Source organism: Xenopus laevis, chromosome 7S, assembly GCF_017654675.1.
Source record: "Xenopus laevis strain J_2021 chromosome 7S, Xenopus_laevis_v10.1, whole genome shotgun sequence".
NCBI classification, from domain to species: domain Eukaryota; kingdom Metazoa; phylum Chordata; class Amphibia; order Anura; family Pipidae; genus Xenopus; species Xenopus laevis.
The window spans coordinates 95,432,020-95,459,507 of NC_054384.1; the positions used below are offsets into that span (position 1 = coordinate 95,432,020).

The following is a 27,488-nucleotide window of genomic DNA, read 5'->3' on the forward strand; positions in this document are numbered from 1 at the left end:
CTAAGTAATAGCGCATTTGATCGAATTCGATTTGAAGTTTTCCCAAAAAAACCTAGATTTTAGTTAGAGTTCACCAATTGACTCCAAATAGGTCCCCCAAAGGCTAAAACAGCAATTTGGCAGGTTTTAAAGGAGAAGGAAAGCTACGGAGGCATTTTATTGCCAATAGATTAGCTGCAATAGTGCAAGCTAGAATGCTATATTTATTCTGTAGAATGTTTTACCATACCTGAGTAAAAAGCTCTAGAAACTCTCTGTTTGTTTAGAATAGGAGCTGCAGTATTAATGTGGTGTGACATCACTTCCTGCCTGAGTCTCTCCCTGCTCTGGGCTCAGATTACAGTAGAGAAGGGAGGGGGTGGGGAAGAGGAGCAAACTGAGCATGCTCTTGCCCAGGGCAATGAGGTTTAAGCTGAAGGCAGGAAGTCTGATACAGAAGCCCATGTGTACACAATAGAAGGAAAGAAATGCAGTGTTTCTTTTGACAGGGGACTCAGAGCAACATTACTTTGGGGGTTTACTGGTATATTTAGATGGACCTTTCTGATAAGGCTTACTTAGTTTTAACCTTTCCTTCTCCTTTAAATGGCGAATGGCCGAAGTCGAATTTGTAAAGAGACAAAAGAGTACATGATAAATTTTGATATTCAAATTTTCAAATTTCAATCGAATTTGGACTATTCCCTAGTCTAAGTACACAAATTAGCTCGACATTCAAATTTCACCTTGACCTTTCATAAATCTTTCCCTAAGTTTCAGTTCCTATCTTTGTCTATGGTTAATGATACTGACACTTGGGGCCATATTTATCAGGGGTCAAATTTGAAAAACTTCAAAATTAGAATTCAAAAAGACCAAACGAAAATAAGTCAAAGTTTTTTTTTGGCCGAATAGGTCAGTTTTCGATCGAATAGGTCCGTATTTGGTTGAATTAGAGTCGTACTAGCGCACTAGTACGACTCTAATTAGCGCATTCGTAATAGCCCATTCAATTCAATTTGAAGTTTTTCCAAAAAAAAAACGTAGATTTTTCAAAGTCCTCCAATTGACTCCAAATAGGTTCTAGGTGGTCCCCCATAACAACAATTTGGCAGGTTTTAGATGGCCTATGGTTGAAGTCGAATTTGGACTATTCCCTAGTCGAAGTACACAAAAAATAGCTTGAAATTCACATTTTTTGAATTCGAAAATTCTCCTCGACCTTTGATAAATCTGCCCCTTGTTATTTTATACACAAAATCAGAAATAGACGGCACTTCTGGGCATGTTTTATTGGAGCAGGAGCAGTACAAAACGCGTTTCGGGATGAAATCCCTCAATCATAATGTGTTTTTTTTGTTTTTTTACCTTGTTATTTTAGTAATATGATTTGCTGTTTGGTATAAGACAGGAGTCCCCAACCTTTTTTTTACCCATGGGGCACATTCAAATGTAAAATGTGATGGGGAGCAACACAAGCATCAAACGGGGTGCCCAGTAAGGGCTATGATTGTCTATTTGGTAGCTTTATGTGGGTTAGTGGCCTACAGGAGGCTGTTTGGTCAGAAACTTGTTTTTTTATGCAACCAAAACTTGCTTCCAAGCCAGAAACTGAAAAATATGCACCTGCTTTGGGGCCACTGGAGCAACATCCAATGAATTAGTGAGCAACATGGTTGGGGACCTCTGGTATAAGTTCCTAAAATATCAGCCTGGTATACTGATGTAATTAACATGGTGTAAATCAATAGACCTCAACCCTACTGTGCGGGAAAAGCCTCATCATAAATTCAGAGAAATAAGCCCTACAAGCTGGAATTGCTGCCAATGGTGGATTATTCAGTGTTAAGTCTGACTATATAAAAAAAGTTTTCTGACATCAGAAATGCTTCCTTGGTTAATAAAAACAGCAATTTCTATTAAAAACATGAGCATTTCTGGATGATTTCAACTTTTGACACAAGTGTATATCTGTAAAAAGCTTATGAGCTGAAAGGGACCTGAAAAAATGTTAATCAACAAACAAAAACACCAAGAAATCTGAAGAAATCTGAAGTAATCTGCACATACCCTTGTTTGGGCTTTTTGGTGGGTTTAGGGGTTGCTGGTTCTTGTACCACTCGATAGTTGGTGCAGGATAAGCATTCCGACCGATACAGGATCCAATCTAACAAAGAAGAGTTATAGAAGGGGAGGTAAACAAGACATCAGCCTAAACGTGTGTGGTGCATCCACATCTGGGCTAGTGCAGTAAAAACTATTAAAATTGCGGAAACAAAGAATGCTTGAAAGTTTAGGACTAAATCAGAGAGAAAACATTAAAATAAGCAAATGATGGAAAGTCATTCACCTCCACTGCATCCGATTCTGTGACTGACAATATTCCCCCAGTCATGGTGAGTTCTGGTGGTTCTGGTGGATCTGAGACAAGTGGAAAAAAAACAGTTAACAACAAGATCTGAATATCCCAAGAATTACTTCCTGCACAAAACTTCTAAAAAGCCTGCACAAGGGACCCGCTGATTTGTCTGAATTTTTGCAGATGTATAACTAATGAAGCCACTGTCATATAAAAATGAGAATAAAAATAGAATTTTGGACACACATTTCAAGGATCGAGAAAGTAGGCCCAAAAATATTGTTTGGTATATTGGATAGAGTGAATATGTAGACCGCAGTATAATAGACAGGTATTGTATACAATGAGTAAAAAGCCTTCAGAATCATGCACAGGTATTTGTTAGAGTCAGATAAAGAACCCCACAATGTATACCACAGGGATTGGACAGAGTGTGTAAGTAGGCCCCTGGCTGTTCAATGTTAGATATTGGAGAGCAATAATTGGCACTAGAGTGTTGGAATAAGTAAGTACACTCAAGAATGTTGGCCAGGCATTGGAGAGAATGAGCAAACAGACCCCAAAACCTAGGACAGGTATTGGACAGAGTAAGCAGGTTCTACAAGGTCTGTTAGACAATGAAGATTGTAAGTATAAGGTAAAACCATAAAGGTTTGGACAACATTTGAGTAATTATATACAATAATATTGTCTAGCCACTAGATCGAATAATTAAGTAAACCCAAGAACAGACACTGGACCGAATAAGTATTCACAAGAATGCTAGGCAGACCAAGAAAAGAATAAGTAGGCCCTATAAAATTCTACATTCAGCTTGCCTCCATCTGATAAACCCTGTTACATTACTATTAATGGACAAGAATTGTATCTACATCTTATTAAACTTACCGTACACTTTCAGGTCAGCGCTGCCCGTAGCGGTGCCTTCGCTCCCCGCGTTTACTTTGCAGAGGAAGCTCCTATCGTCATCTACACTGACATCATAGATCACGAGGCTGAGGTCACTTTTGACCGACACTCTGTCACTGTATTGTGTTCCTGGGTCTGTGATACTTTTTCCATTGCTGTATGTTGCGATGCGTTGGGGGTCCCCATACTGATCTGTCTGTATCGGATATAGCAGGGAGGTGTCACGGAAAACAGAAAGCATGTGTCCAACTGGTAACCCATAGTTTATAGGAATGAGGTTGGACACTACAGTAGACACTACAGGATGGGGGACTATGGTAGTGACTCTATTTTTACATTATATTTTTACATTATAAAAAATATAAACTCTTAAGTCTCACTCTGAGGACTCTCAGCAAAATTAATTTTCCATTACTCACCACAAACCACTCCACGCTGTATTTGGGTGACCCGGAGGCAGACGGCTTACACTGGATGCTCAATTGATCCCCAATCTCAGCTTCAATTGGTGAAGGGACATTAACAGTCACCGCACATAGACATCCTGCGGGAGAGAGATATAATAGAAATGAATACTCTTGTGGTAGCAAGAAAAGCCAAATAAAATATTAGGGCTGTCTGTAGTGGTAGTAGGGGTAAATAAATAAATGTGGTGGTTTCATGATCTTGCCAAATCTTTCCTAATATCCTAATCTTTTCCTCAACAAAAAGATTAAATGTTTGGTAGTGCAAAATGGTTTCTTTGCAGAGTCTCAAAACTTGCAGGGTGAAGGGAGATTGCCCTTATTTGCACCCCAAAAAGACAACACGGCAAAGCATTTATTGCCTTCCAAATCCATAGACCATCAGTTACATGTTAATACAAAAAAAAAAAACAATAGTAAGGGCAGAGACACAAGGGCAGATTTGCCCGGCGACAAATCTCCTCTTCTTCGGGGCAACTAATCTCCCCCCGAATTGTTTTCCCTGCCTTCCCGCCAGCTAGAATGTAAATCGCCGGTGGGATGGCACTCGAAGCGCTTCGTTTTCCGAAGTCGCCCGAAGTTTCCTCATGAGGCGACTTCGGGAAACAAAGTGATCCAAGTGCCACCCAGCCGGCTATTTTTATTCTAGCCGGCGGTAAGGCAGTTTGGAGAGATTAATTGCCCCAAAGAAGAGGAGATTTGCCGCTGGGCGACTAATCTCCCCGAATCTGCCCGTGTGTCTCTGCCCTTAAACGTATAAAATGTGAAATCAAAAAAACTATCTGTTTAGCCGTTCTTGCCCAAGAAACAATATCAAAGGCCACAGAGCGCACAAAGCAAAGATTGCGACACTGAAGTCAGAACTGAGCAAATAACCCCCTTAACATTCCGGCACTTGGCACATTCACAAGACAAGAGCACTTTGTGCACACACAGGTTGCAGAGAGTTGGCTCAGGGAAGGTAAACAAAAGCAGAGACCTTCACAGATTAGCCCACATCGGGAAAATAACCAGAATGGCGGGGTGTCTCAAATATCACAGGGCTTATGCACACAATGGAATGTAATCAAGCTCTTTGTAACAAAATAAGCATTGTGGTGTGCAAGGTTAGTTTTCCTTTAAGCATAGGGGCTGTAGTTGTGAACTTTGTGCCTTTGCAGTATGACGACTAGTCCTTGCATAGACTGACCTTGTATTACTCAGTGTAACCGACAAGCAGCTAGTGCTGCACTGCTGGGAAAGAATCAGCAAGATGGCATATGACACAAAACACATAGGGGCAAATTTACTAAAGGGCCAAGTAACTAATGCTGGCAAAAGTTCACCAGCGTGACGTCATTCTGGAACTTTACCGCCGATTTACTAACGGGTGCAGGCGAAAATTCGCTAGCGAAAGAGACATACACTATCGCTCATTCGCACTCTATCGCCAGACGAATTCTGACGGATGGATGTAAGTCTGCTAATTCACTAAGATGTGCATTTTACTGAACGTTACCTGTTCCTCCAGACTTGCTCAGCTCTGACCAGGCGAAGTGCAATGGAGTGTATAGGGCCGTATGCAATTAGCCAACGCTAGGGCAACTTCGCTCTGCTTGCCGAATTAACGGCTGATTTTCCCTTTAAATACCGGAATAGCAAAACTGAATACCAAGCAGCAATTATCATGTGGATCACCTCCAAAGACCCAGAAAACCATTTCCCACTGGCATAAACCAATAAAGATGCAGCACAAGAGACAATGATCTCTTCCCCAATAAAGACATACAGATAAAGCAATCTCAATCTCTAGCATATGCAGTATAAAGATTCTGATCTTTATTTCGTATGATTTTCAGATCATGTGTGTAGTATCCCAACATTTTAGCTGTAGACTGGCAGACTAATACAAATGAGTGTTAATTGCACTAAAAATAAAATCTGTTTATGGCCAGCTTTATACCTGACCAATGAAATTCTATACAATTCAATCTGGAAGCAGCACTGTTTCTTCAACAAATGAAGGAAGCAAAGGGTGGTGTTTTGTGCAGAAAAGTTTTTTTAAAAGGAAAAGTGACCCTATTTCTGATTAGGGATGGGCGAATTTTTTCGCCTCGTTTCTCCCTGAAAAAATTATGCCCATAGACTTGTATGGTGGGGTGCGCGTCAAAAAATTTTGCCGCGTGACAAAATTTTTTGGACACCCATAGACTTTAATGGGCGTCTGCGTCATTTCACCGGCGGCGAATTTTTGGCGAAGCGGGTCAAATTCGCCCATCCCTATTTCTGATAGCAATTGTATTCTTCTTTTTATATTCAGCTCGAAGGATCGTAGATGGAGCATAGAAGGATCCCTGATAACCAGTTCATAAAGGAACACTAATGTGTTTGCAAGGTAATTTGGAGATATAAACTTGAGAAAAGACGGTATAGCAAAGCAATCACTAAACACAGCTGGCGTGTGTTATTCGGAAAGACATTTTGCAGTTCCGTCAGTGGAAAACATCAGTCAAATTTGCCTGCCTCCCCTCATATACTTGAATTTTCACCTTTAAGCACAGGGGCAGGTTTTGACGAGTGACTTTCACAGGTTGCTGAGGTCTCCTGCCAAACAATTGCAAATGCCTGGTGGAAGTGATTAAACTTGTATTGTCCCCCACAAATTCCAACAACCTACAACTTCCAACCAAAAACTCAATCCCTCTTTGTACCCCTAAAGACATATCCAGTAGTAGTGGCCAGAACGAGGGTGATTAATGCCCCACACACTGCAACTGGGAGCTTCAAAAGAAGCCCATGGACTGTAGGCCACCTGTCCAATTTGGGTAACTTGCAAACTGAAATTTAGTGGGTGTTAATAGTTCATCTACCAGTGCTGGAGCAAAAACAAGAGACCCCAGCCACACACAGCCTCTAGGTGTATGAAATTCTAGATGGTTTCTCTACACTGGGTACAGAAAGTAGCCTTTTGCATTGTTGAGGTTTAATTACACTGTATTTGCACTGTGCTATCCACTGTTTGCCCAGGGATAGTGCACTGGAGCAACAGAGACTTATGAAAAACAAGAGAAGAATAAAGGGAAGACGTTATTTCCTGCAGCACAACAGAGAATACTTTAACATTAAAGGCTTGTTTCCACGAGTTTGTAGTGGACATTGGCATGTCTGCGGGCCATACTAAGTGTCCATCTACTTCAATGTTGTTCTTGGATTTCAGCCATCCCTCATGTGTCATTTTTAACATGTCTGACCCTAATTTTCCCTTCCCATAGTAAGTATTATTTGCAGGATCCAAGTCGATTCAGGATCTCCCAAGCCCTCTGTCTCTACAAACGTTATTGCCAAATTCAGGGTTGCTATTTCAGGGAAGGTTATGAACTGGCTCCAGTTTAACATGCGTACCCCATACTGAAATAAATCAGTTTCCCAAGAGGTAGAGTACAATTTGTCATATTTATTCCTCTAACAACAATCGCTTCACTACCACATTTTGTCAAAAGCCTATTAACCTGCCTGTATGTTTCTGGAGGAAATAACAGATGTCCATAACAAACCTGTACCAAGTCTGTACAGGCCAAGTTCACAAATTAACTCATGACCCAAGTGACAATTCTAGGCTTGCATATAACCTCCAGCTTGGAAAATACTCATTTGGGTAAAAATGGAATGAAGCTGAATTTGAATCCAGGCTGGGCATCCATTTTTAAGGTTTTATTTATTGTCCCACTTTGTTCTATAAGGATAAGGACAGGGTTCAAATTTGACTGTGCACCTTGGCTAAGGTAAAGATGGATTCCTTGAGCCATGAAGCATACTGAGTACATCAAGAACAAATGTCATATACCAACCTCCAAATATTCTGCTCATTGTGATCTCTAGAACAGAAACCAATATTCTAAAAATGAATTAGTTGGGGCTTTGCAGAGCCTGTTCTACCTCCTCAATACTGGCCTAAACCATATTTTAGCTTTAACACTCAAACCCATATAGATATCGTTAGGACCTAAACATTCCATCTCATTACCATATTCCATGAAGTCCTTCTACAATACTAATAAATAAGATAAAAAAGTAACATTAATAATAATCAGGGTTATATGACACTTAATTCTTGGTGGACTCTTCATGGCTTAAAGCCATCTTTGTCTCAGTGAAACTGAGTAGACTATAAAGTCAAGATCCAAGGTCAAATTTGTACCATTCCTCATTCTTAGAACAAAGTGGGACTATGAATATAATGATCTACAGCCCATCCTTCAGCCAACAACCTATCCATTGAACTGTTTTACAATTCGATCGTAACCTTTTTACAAGTTAAATATTAGCTTATGGTAAGGAACAATGCTGATGCTTTGATGAACTATAAAGTCTACATAAACAGCTCCACCCTGGTCTACAACTTAAGTTACACCATCAGATTCAATAGGCTTTTGCTTCGAAAATTCTTGTTGCCTTGGGCCTACAACTGATATTAGACTCAATGCTCTCTGATTACCATGTGCTTCAGTATTATAGATCCGTTTATTAAGATACAGACTAACCTGTACAAGTGCTGTTGCCAACCACAACCAGTCAGTTATTAGCTCTGGTTATTCTCCTAAGAGCACATATACGCTGCAGCACCTATTTAATGAAAGCCATCAGAGATAACAATGCTCCCCCATAAACTCAAGTTGGCCAATCTGGAGTAGTTTCTCTCCTCCCTTTCAGCCCTAAAGCCTGCCGAGTGTGATAGGTTAAAAAGATACAGTAAAAGCGCAGCGTTCATCATTGAAGCACATAGAAAAGATGCATTCACTTAAAGGCAAGGGAACCCAACGTGAAGTTTATTGAGTTATCTCAAAGGGACAAAGGGAACATTCATCAGGCTTGAAGGACCAGACCAACTGTTTCAGGAGAGAGGCTTCTGCCCCTTCTTCAATGGACCCATAGAAAACAGATGCTTTCAGTGCTTTGATAAATAATGCCAACCAGTTATAATAAATAATGAGGATTATCTGAGACCATCAATCAACAATTCCAATCCTATCGGTAGGATGTATATGATAGGGCAATACTAGATGCAACTGATAAACGACACCTAGGAAATTCTGATCCTTCATAAATGCAATGATCTAGCTTTTGCAAACTGTAGTCCCCCCCTTGGCCCCCCAAATGGTGACTGGAGGAGTCCAACTTGATAGGCCAATAGGATAATATCTGCAATTATTTCTGCAGACTATATTGGGAATAATGTACCTCCTATTGGTAATTATAAGGATATTGTAAATCACCAAGGAGTTCATTGACGATATAAAGGCACACAGTAAAAGGCTAAAGCTTCTTATGCACAACAAATATTACACTTTTCCTATTTGCATATAGTGTTACTGAGAGCTGCCATATTGCTTGCTTCAGCTGAGCTTAAGCTTAAAGTTCCCAATAGACTCAAATATACGGGGCAAAGACTGTGTGGTGCTAGGGCCACACAAAGCACCAAGTAATCTAAATAGAAGGGATTACCCTGTTTAACGAAGTGACAGTGCTAAATATTTCAAGGCCTTCCCAGTTAGCTGACAGTTCCCAGTGCAATTGCTTTTTGTCTAAAGGGGGATTTCTGCCTTGGCAGCTCCATTCATGTCTCACATACAAATGCAAATTTGCAGGGAAGGAATGCTCTTAGCTCACAATAAGCTTAGTCTTCAATTTGCTGCCCAGTTAATAGAAAAATTTATGGTGGGTCAACCCAGCTTTTTTAAGCATGGAGCAAAGCAGGAAACCTCTGAAGAATAATATGCCTAGCTATACAATCTGCAGAACTACTACATGCTTCATCTATCAGTGCATACTGGGATTTGAAGTTACAGCTGAAAGTACAAGGTTGGGTTTTTTGCATTTCAATGCAATATTCAAGGAGAGTTATTCACTAATGTTGCTCACAACTGGATCAGAGTTTCATTATTTTTCTTTTGGCTACCAACCATGAGGCATGAAGCACAAACTTTCAGCCAATGTCCACCTAGGGCACAGGGATGGGCAATGTAGTAATGAGTCAATGGGAAGCACTGTGGTCCTACACCCACCTGTTCTACGACATGGTGCATGGGCTTTTTCAAGAGATGATGGTGCCCAGGGGCTCCTTGCAGAAGAGGAAAATTTCTAGGATTCCTGGCATTTTAATTGTCAATGCTCAGTAGGTGATCAAGTCACCTTGTATGCTGTTACCATTAGAGAAGAATCTTCTCTGAGCCTATGAAAGGGTAAGTGATTAAAATTAAGGTTTCCAGATGTTGCTTAAATGTTGCTTATCATTAGTGGTCTTCCCTTAATACCAAAAAAAGACAAATGAGTCAATGAGTTTGGGTATATAGGAACAGATGGGAAATGGCATTCCCATATTTTGGACCTTCCTGGATAATGGAAAATCGATAATGGATCCCATACATAAAATTATATTGGTGTCAACCTTGGTTCCGAATTGCCCCATGTACCCCTGCCTAGTGTCGGACTTTGATGCCAGGGGCCTACCAGAAAACCATAGACCAGGTGCCCACTTTCCAAACTTTTATTCCTCCTCTCCTCACTCAACCTCTTTATACACATATTTTATATCTGCTTAATATACTTTATTCTTCCATTATTAAGCTTCTTTTAAACTATAAAGAAATAGAGAATGACCATGAAATTGGCCAAATGCTTAAAAGCAGTAAGGCCCACTCACACCTGGGCCCACAGGGAGTTTTCCTGGTATCCCAGTGGGTCAGTCCAACACTAAGGGGTACATTTACTAAACTCGAGTGAAGGATTCGAAGTAAAAAAAACTTTGAATTTCGAAGTTTTTTTTGGGTACTTCGACCATCGAATATGCTACTTCGACCACGACTTCGAACTAAAAATCGTTCAACTATTCGATAGTCGAAGTACTGTCTCTTTAAAAAAAAACTTCGACTACCTACTTCGCCACTTACAACCTACCGAGCACCAATGTTAGCCTATGGGGACCTTCCCCATAAGCTTTCTATGCTTTTTTTGATCGAAGGAAAATCGTTCGATTGATGGATTAAAATCCTTTGAATCGCTTAATTCGAAAGATTTAATCGTTCGATCTAAGTAAATGCGGTAAATCCTTCGATGTCGAAGGATTTTACTTCCATGGTCGAATATCGAGGGTTAACTAACCCTCGATATTCGACCCTTAGTAAATGCGCCTCTAATTGTGCCCTAAAAGTATATATAATCCTATTGCTTCTGCTGCTGCATAACAGAAGGGTTACTCTGCAGAGCAGCTATAGTATAATCCACCGGATATTTCCCCAGGGAGATCATCGAATTACCAAAAAGGGAGTTTGTTTCTTTTCCCACACTCCAGTGGTTGTCAGCACCACATAAATACCAAATATGCCACATTCTGCAAGAACATGAAAACTGGTAAAAACGCTCTATTTCTTCCCATAGAGAAAACATGTTCCAAGTGCGAGTTCCCTTGGCATCCCCATAAAGTACTCAACGAGGGGTCGGCAAGTTAATGACACGGTGGATCCTTGCTATTCTCATGTTTCTGACGGTGAATATTTTACTATATTTGGCACTGTGGGAAATGGAAACACACAAACACACTATTTGTGCCCATGAATAAATAGATATTTCTACAAATATTCCACAAACTGGAGTCCAGATTTAACATTTTCCTTTCTTTAATGTTACTTACTGCAGTTGATCAGAGCCAAGTGCTAACTGGTTGCTGTGGGTTCCGACTGTAAGATAAAACTACTGAGAATCAGTGAAATCCCTCAAGGAACAAAATAAAGGAACAGACCTTCCCCCTCAGCCCCCACCTTTCACTATCCATCACATTCTGCACCTACTGTCACCAACTGGGCCCCATCCCACCTCCTAATTGAGGCTTCAAATCCAAAATGATTAGTGGCTGAAAGACAAATATTGTCCAATCCTGCTCAGATCATTGGGGAATAGGAAATCAATTAAGCTGTGTAAATACCAGCAGATATGTAAATTCTAACCTTCTCATTGATAACTCATTCGTCTCCCACACCCCGTGTCTGGAAAACGTTCCAAATTTAAGATTTCACATATATGGACATTTTAAAATGCATAAGTGCCTTTAAATCATATACATTTTATATTGATAGTAGAATTGTAACATCATTTATAGTCGGTCTTTAATTTTTTATTGGCTTTTTATCATTTCTGGTTTTGTCTGTTTTTGCTGCTTTCCAGTACGAGTTTAAACTGGAATGTATCTAGGCAGCCAATGACCCCAGTCACTAGGCAGCTTTTTATTGGCAGCCATCTCATGGCTTTAATGACAGGGAGAAATACGAATGTTGAAAGGTCTGGAGTAAATGTTAATAAAATAATAAAATAAATAATGAAAAAAAAAACAAATAAAATAAATTTAAATAATAAAATAATAGCAATTAAACTGAATGAGCTGCTTTCTGGTTATTGGGGCCACTGCCCTTTGCCAATTATCATCATTTATTTACGTATAACACCAGCAGGTCAGACAGCATGTCACACTCATGTTGAACAAAGAGGGGTTACAGAATAAAAAATAGGATTTAAGAGCCCTTTTAAGCTTAGAAACAGGCAGCCTAGGAGGACAAGTTAGAACCAGCAGTGCAGAGAACATAGAGAGACACATGCTGCTATAAATAAGAATTATAGTCGCAAATAACTATAAAAAAATTAATTATTGTTGTAAATTAATGTAAATGGGAAAATTGCTTTCATTATGCAAAAATATGAATACTGTGAATGATTTCATATTAACGGTAACTTGCATTTAGTGTTTTATGATTTAATTCTTAATTCTAATTCTATGCAGTGCCGATTCGTACCTAAGGGCTGCCTGAGGCGGCTCATGCAATGCTGCCCCCCCCTCGCCGACTTACCTGTTGGGAGGGGAGGCAGGAACACTAATGCGGAGAGCGCAATTGCGCTCTCTCGCATTAGTAAAGCCGTTGCTATGGGTAACAGAGCCGTGCAATTTAAGTTTTAGCATATCAGCCCAAAAGGGTTTGTGGAGACTGGGAATAAATTATCTTTGGGAAACGGAAGCAAGGAGAGAGAGACAAACTTGCAGGGCCTGATTTAAAAGGGGGGGGGGGGCTTGATCACTAAAGATCCACTGGGGCCGCGATGTAAGGAAAAGAGATTATTGGGGTGTCCAGCTGTAGTACAAATGCTGGCGGTTGCAATCTAACACCAGCTGCAGGGCGCATATTGCAATATAGAATAGATATATTATTAAAGGGGTGGTTCATCTTTAGGGTAACTTTTACTATGTTATAGAACGATTCTAAGCAACTTTTCAATTGGTTTTCATTATTTATTTTTTATAGTTTTCAAGTTATTTGTCTTTTTCTTCTGATTCTTTGCAGCTTTCAAATGGGCGTCGCTGTCCCCTTCTAAAAAACAAATGCTCTGTAAGGCTACAAATGTATTGTTACTTTTTATTACTGATCCTTCTATTCAGGCCTCTCCTATTCATATTCCAGTCTCTTATTCAAATCAATGCATGGTTGCTAGGGGAATTTGGGCACTAGTTTAGAGTCCTGCGCAGAACCAATTTCTAAGACCTGGACCTGACCCGGACGCGCAACCTGCAGCCCGCGCCCCGAACCGCAACCCGCAAGTTTACCCACTTTGATCTGCTACCCGACCCGGACCAGCAACTGCCTTATCCGCAATCGGACCCGCTTACCACCATCAAACAGGAAGTGATGTTGCTGCAAACCGGAAGTGACGTCATCAAAAGACAGAACAAGTTTTGTAAAATTTGAAAAGGACTAAAATATCGACAATATAAAATAAGATAAGAAATTTAGATGAGACCCGCAACCCGCAGACCCGTATCTATACCCGCCCCTTCAAATGCTACCCTCATTCTACAGGGTACCTGCTTTTTTTTGTGAGTAACCCACGGGTACCCGACCCGCTGCAGGACTCTACCCTAGTTACCAGATTGCTTAAAATGCAAACTGGAGAGCTGCTGAATAATAAGCTAAACAACTCATAAACCTTCAATAATAAAAAATTAATACCAATGGCAAATTATCTCACAAAATCACTCTCATACTTATACTCAACATACTTACAGCACTGCAAAATATGCTGGCACTATATAAATAAATGTTAATAATAATACTAAAAGTTATCTCAAAGGTGAAGAACTCCTTTAATATGGGTCCTTTATGGTTTTTTTTCTCAAGGGTCTTTCTAGGGTTCATAACAAAAGCAAAAAACAGCAGGTCACTATGAGGTCACAATGCGGGCACTACCTAAGTAAATTAAGTTATAGTGGAACAACACACTAATAAAAAGTGAGGATGTGCTCACATTTCACCCAAGTCAACAGGTGCATATCCATAGAAAACAAACAAAATAGGCGTGAGTCCCTCCAAAAATATCCAAAAAGTTTAGCAAGGCCGGATTTACATACCGGGTGCCCCTAGGCCCAATGCTGTTCGATGCCCCTGTCTCCTCCCCTTTATTTGTGCAAATTTTCATCGGAACCTGAGCAATGGGGATTGGCACATGGGAAATTAAAAGAAATATTGTATCTCCAGCGCATCCCCAGTGTTTTTTAACCAATGCGGGTGTGGTTGGGCAGCATGCTGCCCCCTAAAATCCTGCCGCCCTAGGCCTGTTTATTAAGACATAGTAGACAGCCTAACGCGTTTCGTGCCTATTGGGACACTTACACATAGGCATCTTTCTAGGGTTCCCTGTGATGCTCCAGCTAAAGTCCTTCCTTGTTAAGGATTTAGTGAGTTAAAGGAGTGTTGACTCTGGTTATAAAGTTACAGGGCTAGGGAGACCACTGGACAATGAAGGGGAAGGTAGTTTGTTACTTGGGGTAACCTGGGGTTCTGCCTATGGGCCAGACATACATTAGTTTGTGAATAGAGCAGGGGGCGCCTGAGACTTGCCAGAAACCCTGTGAGGCCTCTCCCTGAGTTCTACATAAGGAGGGGGGTGAGGATTAAAGATTAACAGGTGCAAAGAGGGAGCAACAAAACAGAATCGAGGAGTAGAAGGAAAGAAATTGAGTGGTGGGACTAGACAAACAGCAAAAAGCAAGAAAGAAATCATGAATGGAGCTTTTAATTTATGGGGGGAACCAATGACAAAGAAGAAAGACGGGCACAAAGACAGTGTGGGAAAAATGAGGCCCTTCAGGAGGGCACAGAGTGGCAAGAGAATGGCAGCTCCAAACCAGTAAACTATGAGGGAAAGGGTTTAGGGCCACTAAGCGGTGCAGAATCGAGGGACTGAGCAAGGTACCAGCGTCAATTAGGCACATGGACTGAGCAGGGAGGTGGCGGGAGGGAGGGGCAAGGACATTATGTGCTATAGGCACACAGGGGGTGATGATAGAGGAGGGCACGGAATTCTAAGGGGAGGGTTTGAGGGGGGTGGGGTGAAAAAAATCTCTTGTCAGGATCCTGAGAGTCACTTCACAATAAGAGCATCTCACAGTCAGTCACATGGCACATTTTTGAATTCTAAACACTTCACCAGGGGGGTGCAGGGGGCAGAAAGAAAGGGAAAGCGAGAAGGAGTGAAATTGAGAGAGAATGAGGGAGCGGAAGAAGCTAAAAATGAGATGATATGGGGGGATACAGAGGATTGACATTAAGAGACTTACACACAGAGAATCAGCTGGGAAGAAAAAAAAATTCTAATGATTTATCTCTTTTCAGAAAAGGAACTGCAACAATGAGACCTCCACCTGCTACTGAACTACACTTCCCAGCATTCATTGTGATGCCATGTCGTTCCAGCACAGTATGGAGTAATATAGAAAAAAATATAGAAATATTAGCAGCTGCCGTCCTAGCATGAAATCAGTGGCAGGTGAAGGGGTGAGCCCGAAGGAAAGGCAGCGTTAATGCTAAACAGGACAACGTAGGCTGCTGCATATGTATGTGAACAACTGGGTTCCGCAGCGCAAATTTCTTTGTTCTAATGGGGTAGGTGGAAAAGGAAACTCAACATGGCTGCCAGCTACAGTGCATGATGTAAAGAAATACGCACCCCAAGGCTGTCCAATAGACGCAAGCAATTAGCACGATCACTAGCTACGGTGTATGATTAAAAAATAATAAAAGTGCCCTGAGGCCAACCAATATGAGTTCCAACTGGGCACGGCTAGTAGGATTCTCACGCAGGCGCAAAGGCAGCTGAAGAGTGACAGCACCCAAAATGTGCCAACCCCTGCAATGTTGCAATCCCTGTACCAGTAACATCCAACCGCTATGAGACTGGTCTTTATTGTGTTGCAAGAATCAAGCAGGGGTGTCTAGCCCCAGTCTTAACTTTGTATAGGGTCCTGCAGAGATACACTTATATCATATCTAGTGAAAAGGAGCTCCACTGAACAACACTAACTATGGGGATTATTTTTCATGGTATATAAAAAAAACACTACACATCACCCAGCACCACTCTACAAGATGTGTATTTAGCAATTCCGTACTTCAGTGTAACCAGAATGCCATGTACAAATACGGTGTCCTCCCATTGCCATTTTTTGGTTTTTATTCCGTGCCTGAATTTATTTGCCACTTGAATTGTTCCCATGGAGTTTATTGAATTAAACAAGATTTGGAGTGGTGTAAAATAATGGCGTGAAATCCAGAAAATCAGGCATAAAGCTCACACCTTTTTTGCATTCATTTTACACCGCTTTTTACACCGTTTTTCTGGTGTTAATTATTTCACACAGTATGATAAAGAGCCCCCTAGCTGTACAGGTTGCACAAAAGTGGTAAAAATTGCCTGTGCATGTGGGCATACCTGAGCCCCTGTATGTGGCCTTCCCAACGGCCTGTTCATATGAAATTGAAAAGGTTAGGAAATCATGTTCCTGACTCCCTATGCCAAGGGACTGGGTCATCCCAATTTGGCTCAGTTTTCTTGATGGTCGTTACCAGGTAAAAATCTGTTCAATCAGCAAGCTTGCCAAGAATCCTATGGCACATGGGCAGTATGGCCACGTTCTTGCCTGCTCCGGACATGGCTCTGATACCTGAAGAGAGCAAGACGCGCATCTCAACAAGTTCCAATGAGGAAGACTATTGTTTTGAGACACTATTAAGTGCAGAGCAGAGTCAAAGTAGAAAAAATGCCATGTTTTATGCACTTTTATCCCTGCATTTTAAAAAATCTCCATAGGTCTCTTTGATCCAAAATGGGAGACCTGCATCCCTCCATGATTACAACCCTGCCAATTTGGCATTTCTGTATTTGTTTGTGGCGGCAGAAGGAGGCACATATTGCTCTTGCACTTGGTCTGGGGGGGGGGGGGGGCAAAACAAATGACCAGCACCCCCTGTTAATGAACTGCAATTCCCCTGCTAAATGGAACGGAATGCTTTATATAATAGGTTCCAACAAATGTTACATTACCCCAGGACCAACCATTACTAAGACCTCCCTTACCTGCAATCCTACCACCTTCTGCTTTCTGAGAGTCTTAGTTCACCCTATGTAGAAATAATTCATCTTGGCGACACCTTGACTACCATAGTTTTTATTTACTAGCTGGTGTTTGCCACATAAGTATTGCAGTAATCCTACTGATACATAGGCACAGATCTGTATGGATCCGACCAGGCAGAGTTCAGCCTGTTTAGTAGATATCTCTGCTGCAGACAGAGTGGGAGTAGAGTCCAAGGTGGGGGGAGACAAACAACATGCAAAGTTCTCAGTAGCAGAGACATCAGATAACTCCATGTCATCGGTGAGATAAAGGTCTGGAGCTGGCAATTTTCAGACTGAATTGCTATTAAGCCTTGTAAAAGTGTGTCCTGTGGCACCTCTAGCTGAATTATCTGCATTTCTCACAGGCAAGCATTAGGGCACAATGAATTAACCATATGCAGCCCCCCCTCCCCCCAGATTCAACACTGACCTACTCTGTGTACGCTGCAGTAGAGTCCTGCTTGGGTCCATTTTTTGAAACCCGTACCCGATATTTGACCCGCATGTGCTTGTTACCCAACCCGCAATAGGCCAACTAACCTAACTAATGAAACTGGAAGTGATGTCACATTTGCCCAGAAGTGACATCACTCCAGTGCCGAATCTTCCAAAAAAAAATTAAAAACTGGAAGAACCACAAGGGTGGATGGGATCACCTTTGTTGGGTACCCAGCCGGGTTACCCGCGGACTGCCTGCATGGCCAACGAATCGGGGACTTTTTGCCGGAAACTCAAGCACTTTGAGTGTATTCTGCAGGGACCCGACGCAGGACTTTACACTGCGCCACTAGGGCAACTCTGCAGCTGGCATATAATTTATGTCTATATAAAGTACTTCTATATAAAGTGCATCCATCTCAGTCTCAGTGCTGCATCCCATTAGCAAATAAGCCTCAGATCTTCTCTTCTCATATTTACCACATTCTTTTACCTTCGGTTTATAAAAAAAAAAAAAGACCTAGAGACGCAATTTAGAATTTGCATTCGGGGCGAGTGTAAAGTGAGGTCAGTTGGTCATTCACTGATATCTATCAGTTGGTTGTGACTCCACTCGCCCTGCCATTTACTTTATTTTAAAAAGTCCAAGTTAAATCATCAGCCTGCCTAAAAACAAACAACAGAGCATGGATTCCAGCAAAACGCTCAGCTCAACAGATGGTTTTCTCTTGCAGTCCTGAAATCTATATTCACATAATGCAGATCCGTATGGCTCTCCGAAACTTATCTTTGTGTTTGGGGAGGTAATTGAAGACATTTTGTATACCGATTCCTTCATATAGGTATGGGACCTGATACCCAGAATGCTCAGGACCTGAGGTTTTCTGTAATCTGGATCAGCATACTAAAGCATAAAAAAAGGAATATATTGTAATATTATATTATTTGCTCAAAGTGTTTGGTAGATGGTCATACAGGTATGGGACCTGCTATCCAGAGTGTTTGGGGCCTGGGGTTTTCCGGATAACAGATCTTACTGTAATTTTGATCTGCATACCTTAAAGAACCAGTAACGTCAACAGTAATCACCAAGACATATTGAACTTTAAAATCGCAAAATTAACTTACCGAAACTCCGATTGCGCTCCTCTTGAGAAAAGGTGACAGGTCGACGATCCATCGTGCGGCACTCGATTTCTCCTCCCTGCCTTCTGTAGGAGATAGCCAGGAAGGAGAAATCGAGCACTGCACGATGGATCGTCGTTGTGTTGCCTTATCTGAAGAGGAGCGCAAGCAGAGTTTTGGTGAGTTATTTTTTTTATAAAGACTTTGTGATTTTAAAGTTAAATATGTCTTGGTGTTTATTTTTTGGTTATATACAAAAAAAATTTTTTAAAGAAATTTCTGACATTACTGGTCCCCCTGCCTGCCGCCTGCTATAATGACAAAACGCCAGCGCCAATGCACTTGCAGCACTTCGATTTCCGAAGTTGCCTCACGAGGAAACTTCTGGCGACTTTGGAAATCGAAGCGCCGCGAGTGCATTGGCGCTGGCGTTTTGTAATTATAGCAAGCGGCAGGCAGGGGGAAGGCAGTTCGGGGAGATTGCCGCCCCGCAGAGAGGTGATTAGTCGCCAGGCAACTTAATCTCCCCGAATCTGTCCATGTGCTTAAAAAACCAGGTAAATCACTCATCTCCCATTATGTTTAGAGATTACATACATCACTGATAAATTCAGCAACGTATCCATATGCAAAGCAAATATCAGTCCTCTCTTGTGCCAGAAGACAGCATATCTAATCTATGGAATATCTTGACACTATATAAAAGGATAATAATATACTCATGCCCTGTAGGAACTGATTCTATATTGCTGCCTGTGGGCAAAACCAATAAATTAAATGTTGCAGAGCGGAGAGAGGCTCACACCTGGCAACATGTGAATCAAGAGGAGGGGCTCTGTGTTCCTTTGTTGTTTGAGATGGGGGTGTCTGCGTGTCTCTGTGGTGGGGAAGGTGCTGTTTTGCCATGTCTGGAATGTGGGAATTTGCTGAGAAATGACAGTGTACACACAGCAGGTCCTAACCTGTTCCCCCGTGCACCCACCGCACCACACTGTCATACCAATTAAATGCAGTGCCCAAAAACACAAGACGACTCTTGTGCAACACAACATCCACGGCAAAATTGTGCATTCAGCGCACACCGAGGCCTCACAGCGGGGAACCTGCTCTTTATTCAAGCACACAAGGAGGAGAGAAGGCCAATACATTTGTGTTCTCTGGGCAGATTCGCAGAGAGATTCAGTGTGAAAGAAATACATTTATGGCACAGTTATCCATAGATCCGACAGTACAAAAACTTCAGCGGAAGATCAAGTGTCTTTTTTAGGCTGGAGTGAAGGGATTGGAAAGATGGACAATGAGAGTCATATGTACAGTATATGTATATGTTTCTGGAAAAAAATACCGGCCTTCCTATATATTTTTTTTCTTTTCTTATTAATAACAATGGGATCAGCCATCATTTTTACCGGCCAGGCCAGTAAAATACCAGCCAGGTGGCAACCCAAACAATTACCCTTTCCTTGGGTATTGGTACTGTCAGGGCACGGTGAGCTAAATTAGTTGGTTTCAATACATGAGCATTTCTGTCTTGTTAGGGTCTATTGTGTTTAAAAACTGAATGGAACTGGTCCAGAAACTCAGTGGAGGGTATAGCTGGGCCCCAGTCATATAGATGTTGTCACTTGTGCAACTGAGGCTGCAGAAGAGGTAAAAGCTCATTGGTCAATGGTGAGGGTACGTGCAATCTGGTTGGACGGGAAGGCAAGAAGTGTCTCAAGCCAAAAACAAGTGATGGCAAAAACACCCCTATCAGTCAATGCTTCACACAGAGAATAATAGGAAATATTGAGCATAAAGCACATGGACAATAAACAATTAGACCCCCACTCAGAAGCAATGAGCATTTTTTTTTGGGAGGTGGGCAAGGTGGTTCCTGGTAGTACTGTATCGGGTTAAACCACCCACTGTGCTATCAGTTGTACCATGAACCATCACACAGCAGAACCACAGATGAGCTTCTTTAGACTGTACATATTAAAGGAAACGTTCACCTGATTGTTTTTAGGTAGTCTCTTAAACAGAAAGATAGGCCCAAGGTTTGATTGTGTCCTTTGGCGTGATTGTGTGACTTTGGCGCTGGCTCTTTTATTTTAGTAACAGTGTTTTTAGGTAGTACTTCACAAACACTGACTTTTTCCAATCGCTATATGTTCTAAAAAAAAATTCTAAGATTCACATTTTAAATCCTTTTCACCTCCTCTCATGTATCCCAGGAGGGGCTCAGTAATCCTGGGCAGGGACGTTCTTAACTGTTATTTAACTGTGTTATGTTTGTTGCATCGGGATTGGGAAGAGCAGAAGCAGTTCAGTACACACAACCCACAGAGAAGGTAAATGATGGGAAGGGATGTGAAAAGGCGAATATGTTGTAATAAGGAGATCACTGTATCTGGAAAACACTAAAAAAAAGTCCATGGGATAGAAATCAATGCAAATTGCAGGGGCCCTTGCTCCTGAGAGCTTCCTAATGGCCGGGGAACAGAAGGGACTCGTATTTAAAAGGAGAGAAAACAGCTATAAAATGAGGTGGTGTATTTCAAAGGACAGGCTGGGGCAAGTGATAAAATTGTTGCTAATGGATTAATAAAAACCTCCAAGCCGAGGGCACAGACTGGTACTTGGGGACCGTCGCCGGCACTTTTTAGGACTGAGAAGTCTGTATAAAGAGAACCCATTCCCTAGGAATCAATACAATCGCCGTTTTGTGCCCTGAATGTAAATAAAGGACAGGAATGAAATATATGATAGGAGCTCGATCAGGGAATTACTACCGGTAATCTGCTTTAGCATTTAAATGGGCTTGCCCATGTGACAGTTTGGTACCTATGGATTTATGCACCATGACGGTGCATTCTGTAGTGCCGCAATTGCTAGGGGATTCCTACCCTATTACATACTCCGTTCCAAAAAAAAACCTTTCCTACATAGATTGTAAGTTCTAATACCCAGTCTTCCTCAGACTGTATGTGCGTGTGCAACACTGTGCCCACCTGTAACGCAATCACTACAGTATACACTACAGAGGAAGCAGACCCTGCAGTTGCAGGGGGCCCAGGAGGTGTAGGGGCCCTAATTCATATACAATTTCAATAACAGGCCAACCTCTAGACATTTTGCGGGGCTGAAAAAAAATTTGCTGTGCGGTCCCATAATATCTAGCTGCGCTACTGAGTATACAAATCCTAACATCCTTCCAGTTCGGTATATGTAGAAAGCCACAGGTATAAGCTCAACCTCCCTTCATATTCCCACTCCAGCCACAGCCCAAAACAAAAGCCACAGTACAGCAATTTGGATCTCGCAGCATATCATACATCTCTGTGCCCAATACATGCCGATCCATCCCTACACGCCCACAGTCTGCTCCCTGCTGCCACTGAGTATCCGTGTGATAGGCAGGAATTTGCCCATGTGTCGCCAGACTGTCAGCTGTACGGGAATTCTAGGGTGGGCGTTGGGGGGGGGTGTGCCACCATGTTACATGCAGTTGTGCTGTGGGCACGTCCATAGTGGCAGTGCCCAGAGTGAACTGCTCTGTGTGAAGCTGCAGTTCCAGCTTTCAGTTCTCCAGCTGCGGTTGGACTATAACTCTCTTTGGAAGTTGCAGATAGACAAGAGCTGCAGGTTATATTAATCAGCTGGTCCCACTAGAGGCTGGTTATTCTCACTTTGCATTAAAATGTCCAATGCCTTGAAACTGGAGGAGGCTGCCCCTGGGCCCCCATGTGCCACATTTAGTAGTGGTGCCAAAGTGCTAGTATCTAACAACAAGCATTTCTAGGGCAGAGACAATAATAATACAACACTGTGCCCTTCCCTGTATGCCAGAACACCCCCATGCCCAGCTAGTGGAAGTGCCCACTCCTCTCACCTGGCAGCAGAGTTACAATCAGCCACAGCAGATCCATTTGGGCAGAGGAAGGTGGTACTGACTCAGAACTTCTCAGCAGGTGCCTGGGGGAAGCGTCTCAGCTCTGCGATTGCTTTGTCCCGGGTCTCTCTCGCCTGTAGCCCGAGGAGGGGTTTCTCTAGGTCGGAGCACCGGCTCTGGATAGAGAGAATAAAGGGAGAGAGCGAGGAACAGCTCCCAGGGAGAGAAGGACACGCCCCCTATTCACTGTTTGACACGCCCAGGGCAGGCTGATTGGCATATGCTTGGCACCGACTCCCAGCCCGTCCCGCCGACCCCCCAAACCCACGGCCTTCCCTCCTCCTTCCCGGGGGATAACCCAGGGATTCCTGCTGCAGTCCGGTCTGCTAGTCGCTGGACTCTGTGTATACGTGCGATTAATGGCTCTGAATGGGAAAACATTGCTCTAATGATCACTGCACTCATAGGTGACAATGGGCTAAATGGAAATACTGTGCTGTAAGATTGCACTGACTGGACATACATTTGCTAATGAAAGTGCTTAGTGATTAGTAAAATAAATTGCTCTGAAATAGTACTGATTGGAAATGGAAATGGATTATTGTAATAATTGCACTAACTGGAAACATATTGCTCTGAAATTGCACTGATTTATAGTCTCTTCTCATTGCATCCTCTTTTATTCTTAATCCCAGCGATTCTCAATGAGTTGCCATTCTATGCTAACACTAATTGGGATATGATAGGTATTTCTATACTTGCTGCCTTAGGTCATTACAGATGGTGACCCCCAACTTTCTTTCTGCACCTGTGTAACTAAAGTTTCTCCTTCCCCGTGTACCCCTTTCGGGAACCTTGGAAAATGCACTATTGCCCTCTGCACTAGAGATCTACTCCCACCCAGTGTGGAGTACAAGTAATGGGTGGCATAATGGTGCCCTTGGTATATAGTAGGGAGAGATGGTGCCTATAGTAACAGTGGATAATAGTCTCTGGGAAGGGAGTGTGACTGTGGGATAGCAGGTATAGTAGGGAGAGATGGTGCCTATAGTAACAGTGGGATAATAGTCTCTGGGAAGGGAGTGTGACTGTGGGATAGCAGGTATAGTAGGGAGAGATGGTGTCTATAGTAACAGTGGGATAATAGTCTCTGGGAAGGGACTGTGACTGTGGGATAGCAGGTATAGTAGGGAGAGATGGTGCCTATAGTAACAGTGGATAATAGTCTCTGGGAAGGGAGTGTGACTGTGGGATAGCAGGTATATTAGGGAGAGATGGTGTCTATAGTAACAGTGGGATAATAGTCTCTGGGAAGGGAGTGTGACTGTGGGATAGCAGGTATAGTAGGGAGAGATGGTGCCTATAGTAACAGTGGATAATAGTCTCTGGGAAGGGAGTGTGACTGTGGGATAGCAGGTATAGTAGGGAGAGATGGTGCCTATAGTAACAGTGGGATAATAGTCTCTGGGAAGGGAGTGTGGCTGTGGGATAAAAGGTATAGTAGGGAGAGATGGTGCCTATAGTAACAGTGAGATAATAGTCTCTGGGAAGGGAGTGTGACTGTGGGATAGCAGGTATAGTAGGGAGAGATGGTGCCTATAGTAACAGTGGATAATAGTCTCTGGGAAGGGAGTGTGACTGTGGGATAGCAGGTATAGTAGGGAGAGATGGTGCCTATAGTAACAGTGGATAATAGTCTCTGGGAAGGGAGTGTGACTGTGGGATAGCAGGTATAGTAGGGAGAGATGGTGCCTATAGTAACAGTGAGATAATAGTCTCTGGGAAGGGAGTGTGACTGTGGGATAGCAGGTATAGTAGGGAGAGATGGTGCCTATAGTAACAGTGGATAATAGTCTCTGGGAAGGGAGTGTGACTGTGGGATAGCAGGTATAGTAGGGAGAGATGGTGCCTATAGTAACAGTGAGATAATAGTCTCTGGGAAGGGAGTGTGACTGTGGGATAGCAGGTATAGTAGGGAGAGATGGTGCCTATAGTAACAGTGGATAATAGTCTCTGGGAAGGGAGTGTGACTGTGGGATAGCAGGTATAGTAGGGAGAGATGGTGCCTATAGTAACAGTGGGATAATAGTCTCTGGGAAGGGAGTGTGACTGTGGGATAGCAGGTATAGTAGGGAGAGATGGTGTCTATAGTAACAGTGGGATAATAGTCTCTGGGAAGGGACTGTGACTGTGGGATAGCAGGTATAGTAGGGAGAGATGGTGCCTATAGTAACAGTGGATAATAGTCTCTGGGAAGGGAGTGTGACTGTGGGATAGCAGGGATTAATTAGGGAGAGATGGTGTCTATAGTAACAGTGGGATATATAGTCCTCTGGGAAGGGAGTGTGACTGTGGGATAGCAGGTATAGTAGGGAGAGATGGTGCCTATAGTAACAGTGGTTAAATAGTCTCTGGGAAGGGAGTGTGACTGTGGATAGCAGGTATAGTAGGAGAGAGATGGTGTCTATAGTAACAGTGGGATAATAGTCTCTGGGAAGGGAGTGGTGGCTGTGGGATAAAAGGTAATCAGTAGGGAGAGATGGTGCCTAATAGTAACAGTGAGATAATAGTCTCTGGGAAGGGAGTGTGACTGTGGGATAGCAGGTTATAGTAGGGAGAGATGGTGCCTATAGTAACAGTGGATAATAGTCTCTGGGAAGGGAGTGTGACTGTGGGATAGCAGGTATAGTAGGGAGAGATGGTGCCTATAGTAACAGTGAGATAATAGTCTCTGGGAAGGGAGTGTGACTGTGGGATAGCAGGTATAGTAGGGAGAGATGGTGCCTATAGTAACAGTGGATAATAGTCTCTGGGAAGGGAGTGTGGACTGTGGGATAGCAGGTATAGTAGGCGAGAGATGGTGCCTATAGTAACAGTGAGATAATAGTCTCTGGGGAAGGGAGTGTGACTGTGGGATAGCAGGTATAGTAGGGAGAATGGTGCCTATAGTAACAGTGGATAATAGTCTCTGGGAAGGGAGTGTGACTGTGGGATAGCAGGTATAGTAGGGAGAGATGGTGCCTATAGTACAGTGGGATAATAGTCTCTGGGAAGGGAGTGTGACTGTGGGATAGCAGGTATAGTAGGGAGAGATGGTGCCTATAGTAACAGTGGATAATAGTCTCTGGGAAGGGAGTGTGACTGTGGGATAGCAGGTATAGTAGGGAGAGATGGTGCTTATAGTAACAGTAGGATAATAGTCCTCTGGGAAGGGAGTGTGACTGTGGGGATAGCAGTATAGTAGGGAGAGATGGTGCCTATATAACAGTGAGATAATAGTCTCGTGGGAAGGGAGTGTGACTGTGGGATAGAGGTATAGTAGGGAGAGATGGTGTCTATAAGTAACAGTGGATAATAGTCTCTGGGAAGGGAGTGTGGGCTGTGGGATAAAAGGTATAGTAGGGAGAGATGGTGCCTATAGTAACAGTGAGATAATAGTCCTCTGGGGAAGGGGAGTGTGACTGTGGGATAGCAGGTATAGTAGGGAGAGATGGTGCCTATAGTAACATGGATAATAGTCTCTGGAAGGGAGTGTGACTGTGGATAGCAGGTATAGTAGGGAGAGAGTGGTGCCTATAGTAACAGTGAGATAATAGTCTCTGGGAAGGGGAGTGGACTGTGGGATAGCAGGTATAGTAGGGGAGAGATGGTGCCTATAGTAACAGTGGATAATAGTCTCTGGGAAGGGGAGTGTGACTGTGGGATAGCAGGTATAGTAGGGAGAGATGGTGCCTATAGTAACAGTGGGATAATAGTCTCTGGGAAGGGAGTGTGACTGTGGGATAGCAGGTATAGTAGGGAGAGATGGTGCCTATAGTAACAGTGGATAATAGTCTCTGGGAAGGGAGTGTGACTGTGGGATAGCAGGTATAGTAGGGAGAGATGGTGCCTATAGTAACAGTAGGATAATAGTCTCTGGGAAGGGAGTGTGACTGTGGGATAGCAGGTATAGTAGGGAGAGATGGTGCCTATAGTAACAGTGGATAATAGTCTCTGGGAAGAGACTGTTACTGTGGGATAGCAGGTACAGTAGGGAGAGATGGTGTTACTCCCAGTACTGAACTGTTGTCAGGTATACTGTCTTCTCCATATTTTCAGTGAAAGCATTTTCATTAGAATTATTATGTCTAAAACGAGTTCTAGGCAGATAATACCCCAAATCCTATTATAAATGTTTATGTTCTTCTCCCAGCTGTTCTACCTTATGTGTACAAATGAACAAGATTCCCCAACAGATTCAGTCCCCGTCCTGCTGAAGGAGGCACCTATGATTATACAATAGCTGATATGCATTTGCAGACATTCCTTCACGGAGCTGAAGTACATGGAAATGAAATAATAATCTCTGTCATGGGGAAAAATGTTCTGTTGTCTTTCTGAATCCTTGGAGTTTATTTTGAAAGGTATATACTGTATTCACTTGATACCTTCCTTCTTGTTTGCACTTTAGGGGATGGTTCACCTTTAAATTAACTTTTAGGATGTTATAGGATTGGCCAATTCTAAGCAACTTTTCAATTGATCTTCATTATTCAAATGTTATAGTTTTTTTAATTATTTGCCTTTTTCTTCCGACTCTTTCCAGCTTTCAAATGGAGGTCACCGACCCCATCTAAAAAGAAATACTCTGTAAAGCTGCAAATTTATTGTTATTGCTACTTTTTATTACTCCTGTTTTTATTCAGGCCTCTCCTATTCATATTCCTGTCTCTTATTCAAATCAGTTCATGGTTGCTAGGGTCATTTGAAACTGCAAACTGGAGAGCTGCTGAATAAAAAGCTAAGTAACTCAAAAATTGCAAGCAATAAAAAAATGAAGACCAGTTGCAAATTGTCTCAGAATATCCCTATCTACATCATACTAAACTTA

At 42.5% G+C, this 27,488-nt stretch overlaps 1 protein-coding gene across 2 annotated transcripts in view; it reads right to left on the reverse strand.

Annotated features, from left to right (window-relative positions):
* The window catches only part of bcam.S (basal cell adhesion molecule (Lutheran blood group) S homeolog), a 42,888-nt gene extending 20,069 nt beyond the window's left edge, over nt 1–22,819 (reverse strand). Inside the window, exons 1-5 of one of the 2 annotated variants that reach the window (XM_018228139.2) lie at nt 22,619–22,819; nt 3,667–3,791; nt 3,227–3,443; nt 2,330–2,400; nt 2,050–2,146 (exon numbers count right to left, since the gene is read on the reverse strand). In XM_018228139.2, coding sequence (XP_018083628.1) covers nt 2,050–2,146; nt 2,330–2,400; nt 3,227–3,443; nt 3,667–3,791; nt 22,619–22,655 — 547 coding nt within the window. In that variant the 5' untranslated portion in view covers nt 22,656–22,819. Of the gene's footprint in view, nt 1–2,049; nt 2,147–2,329; nt 2,401–3,226; nt 3,444–3,666; nt 3,792–18,747; nt 18,838–22,618 lie in introns of those variants that run through there. The other variant, XM_018228138.2, reaches the window with a different exon arrangement.
* Nucleotides 22,820–27,488: the final 4,669 nt, after the last annotated feature.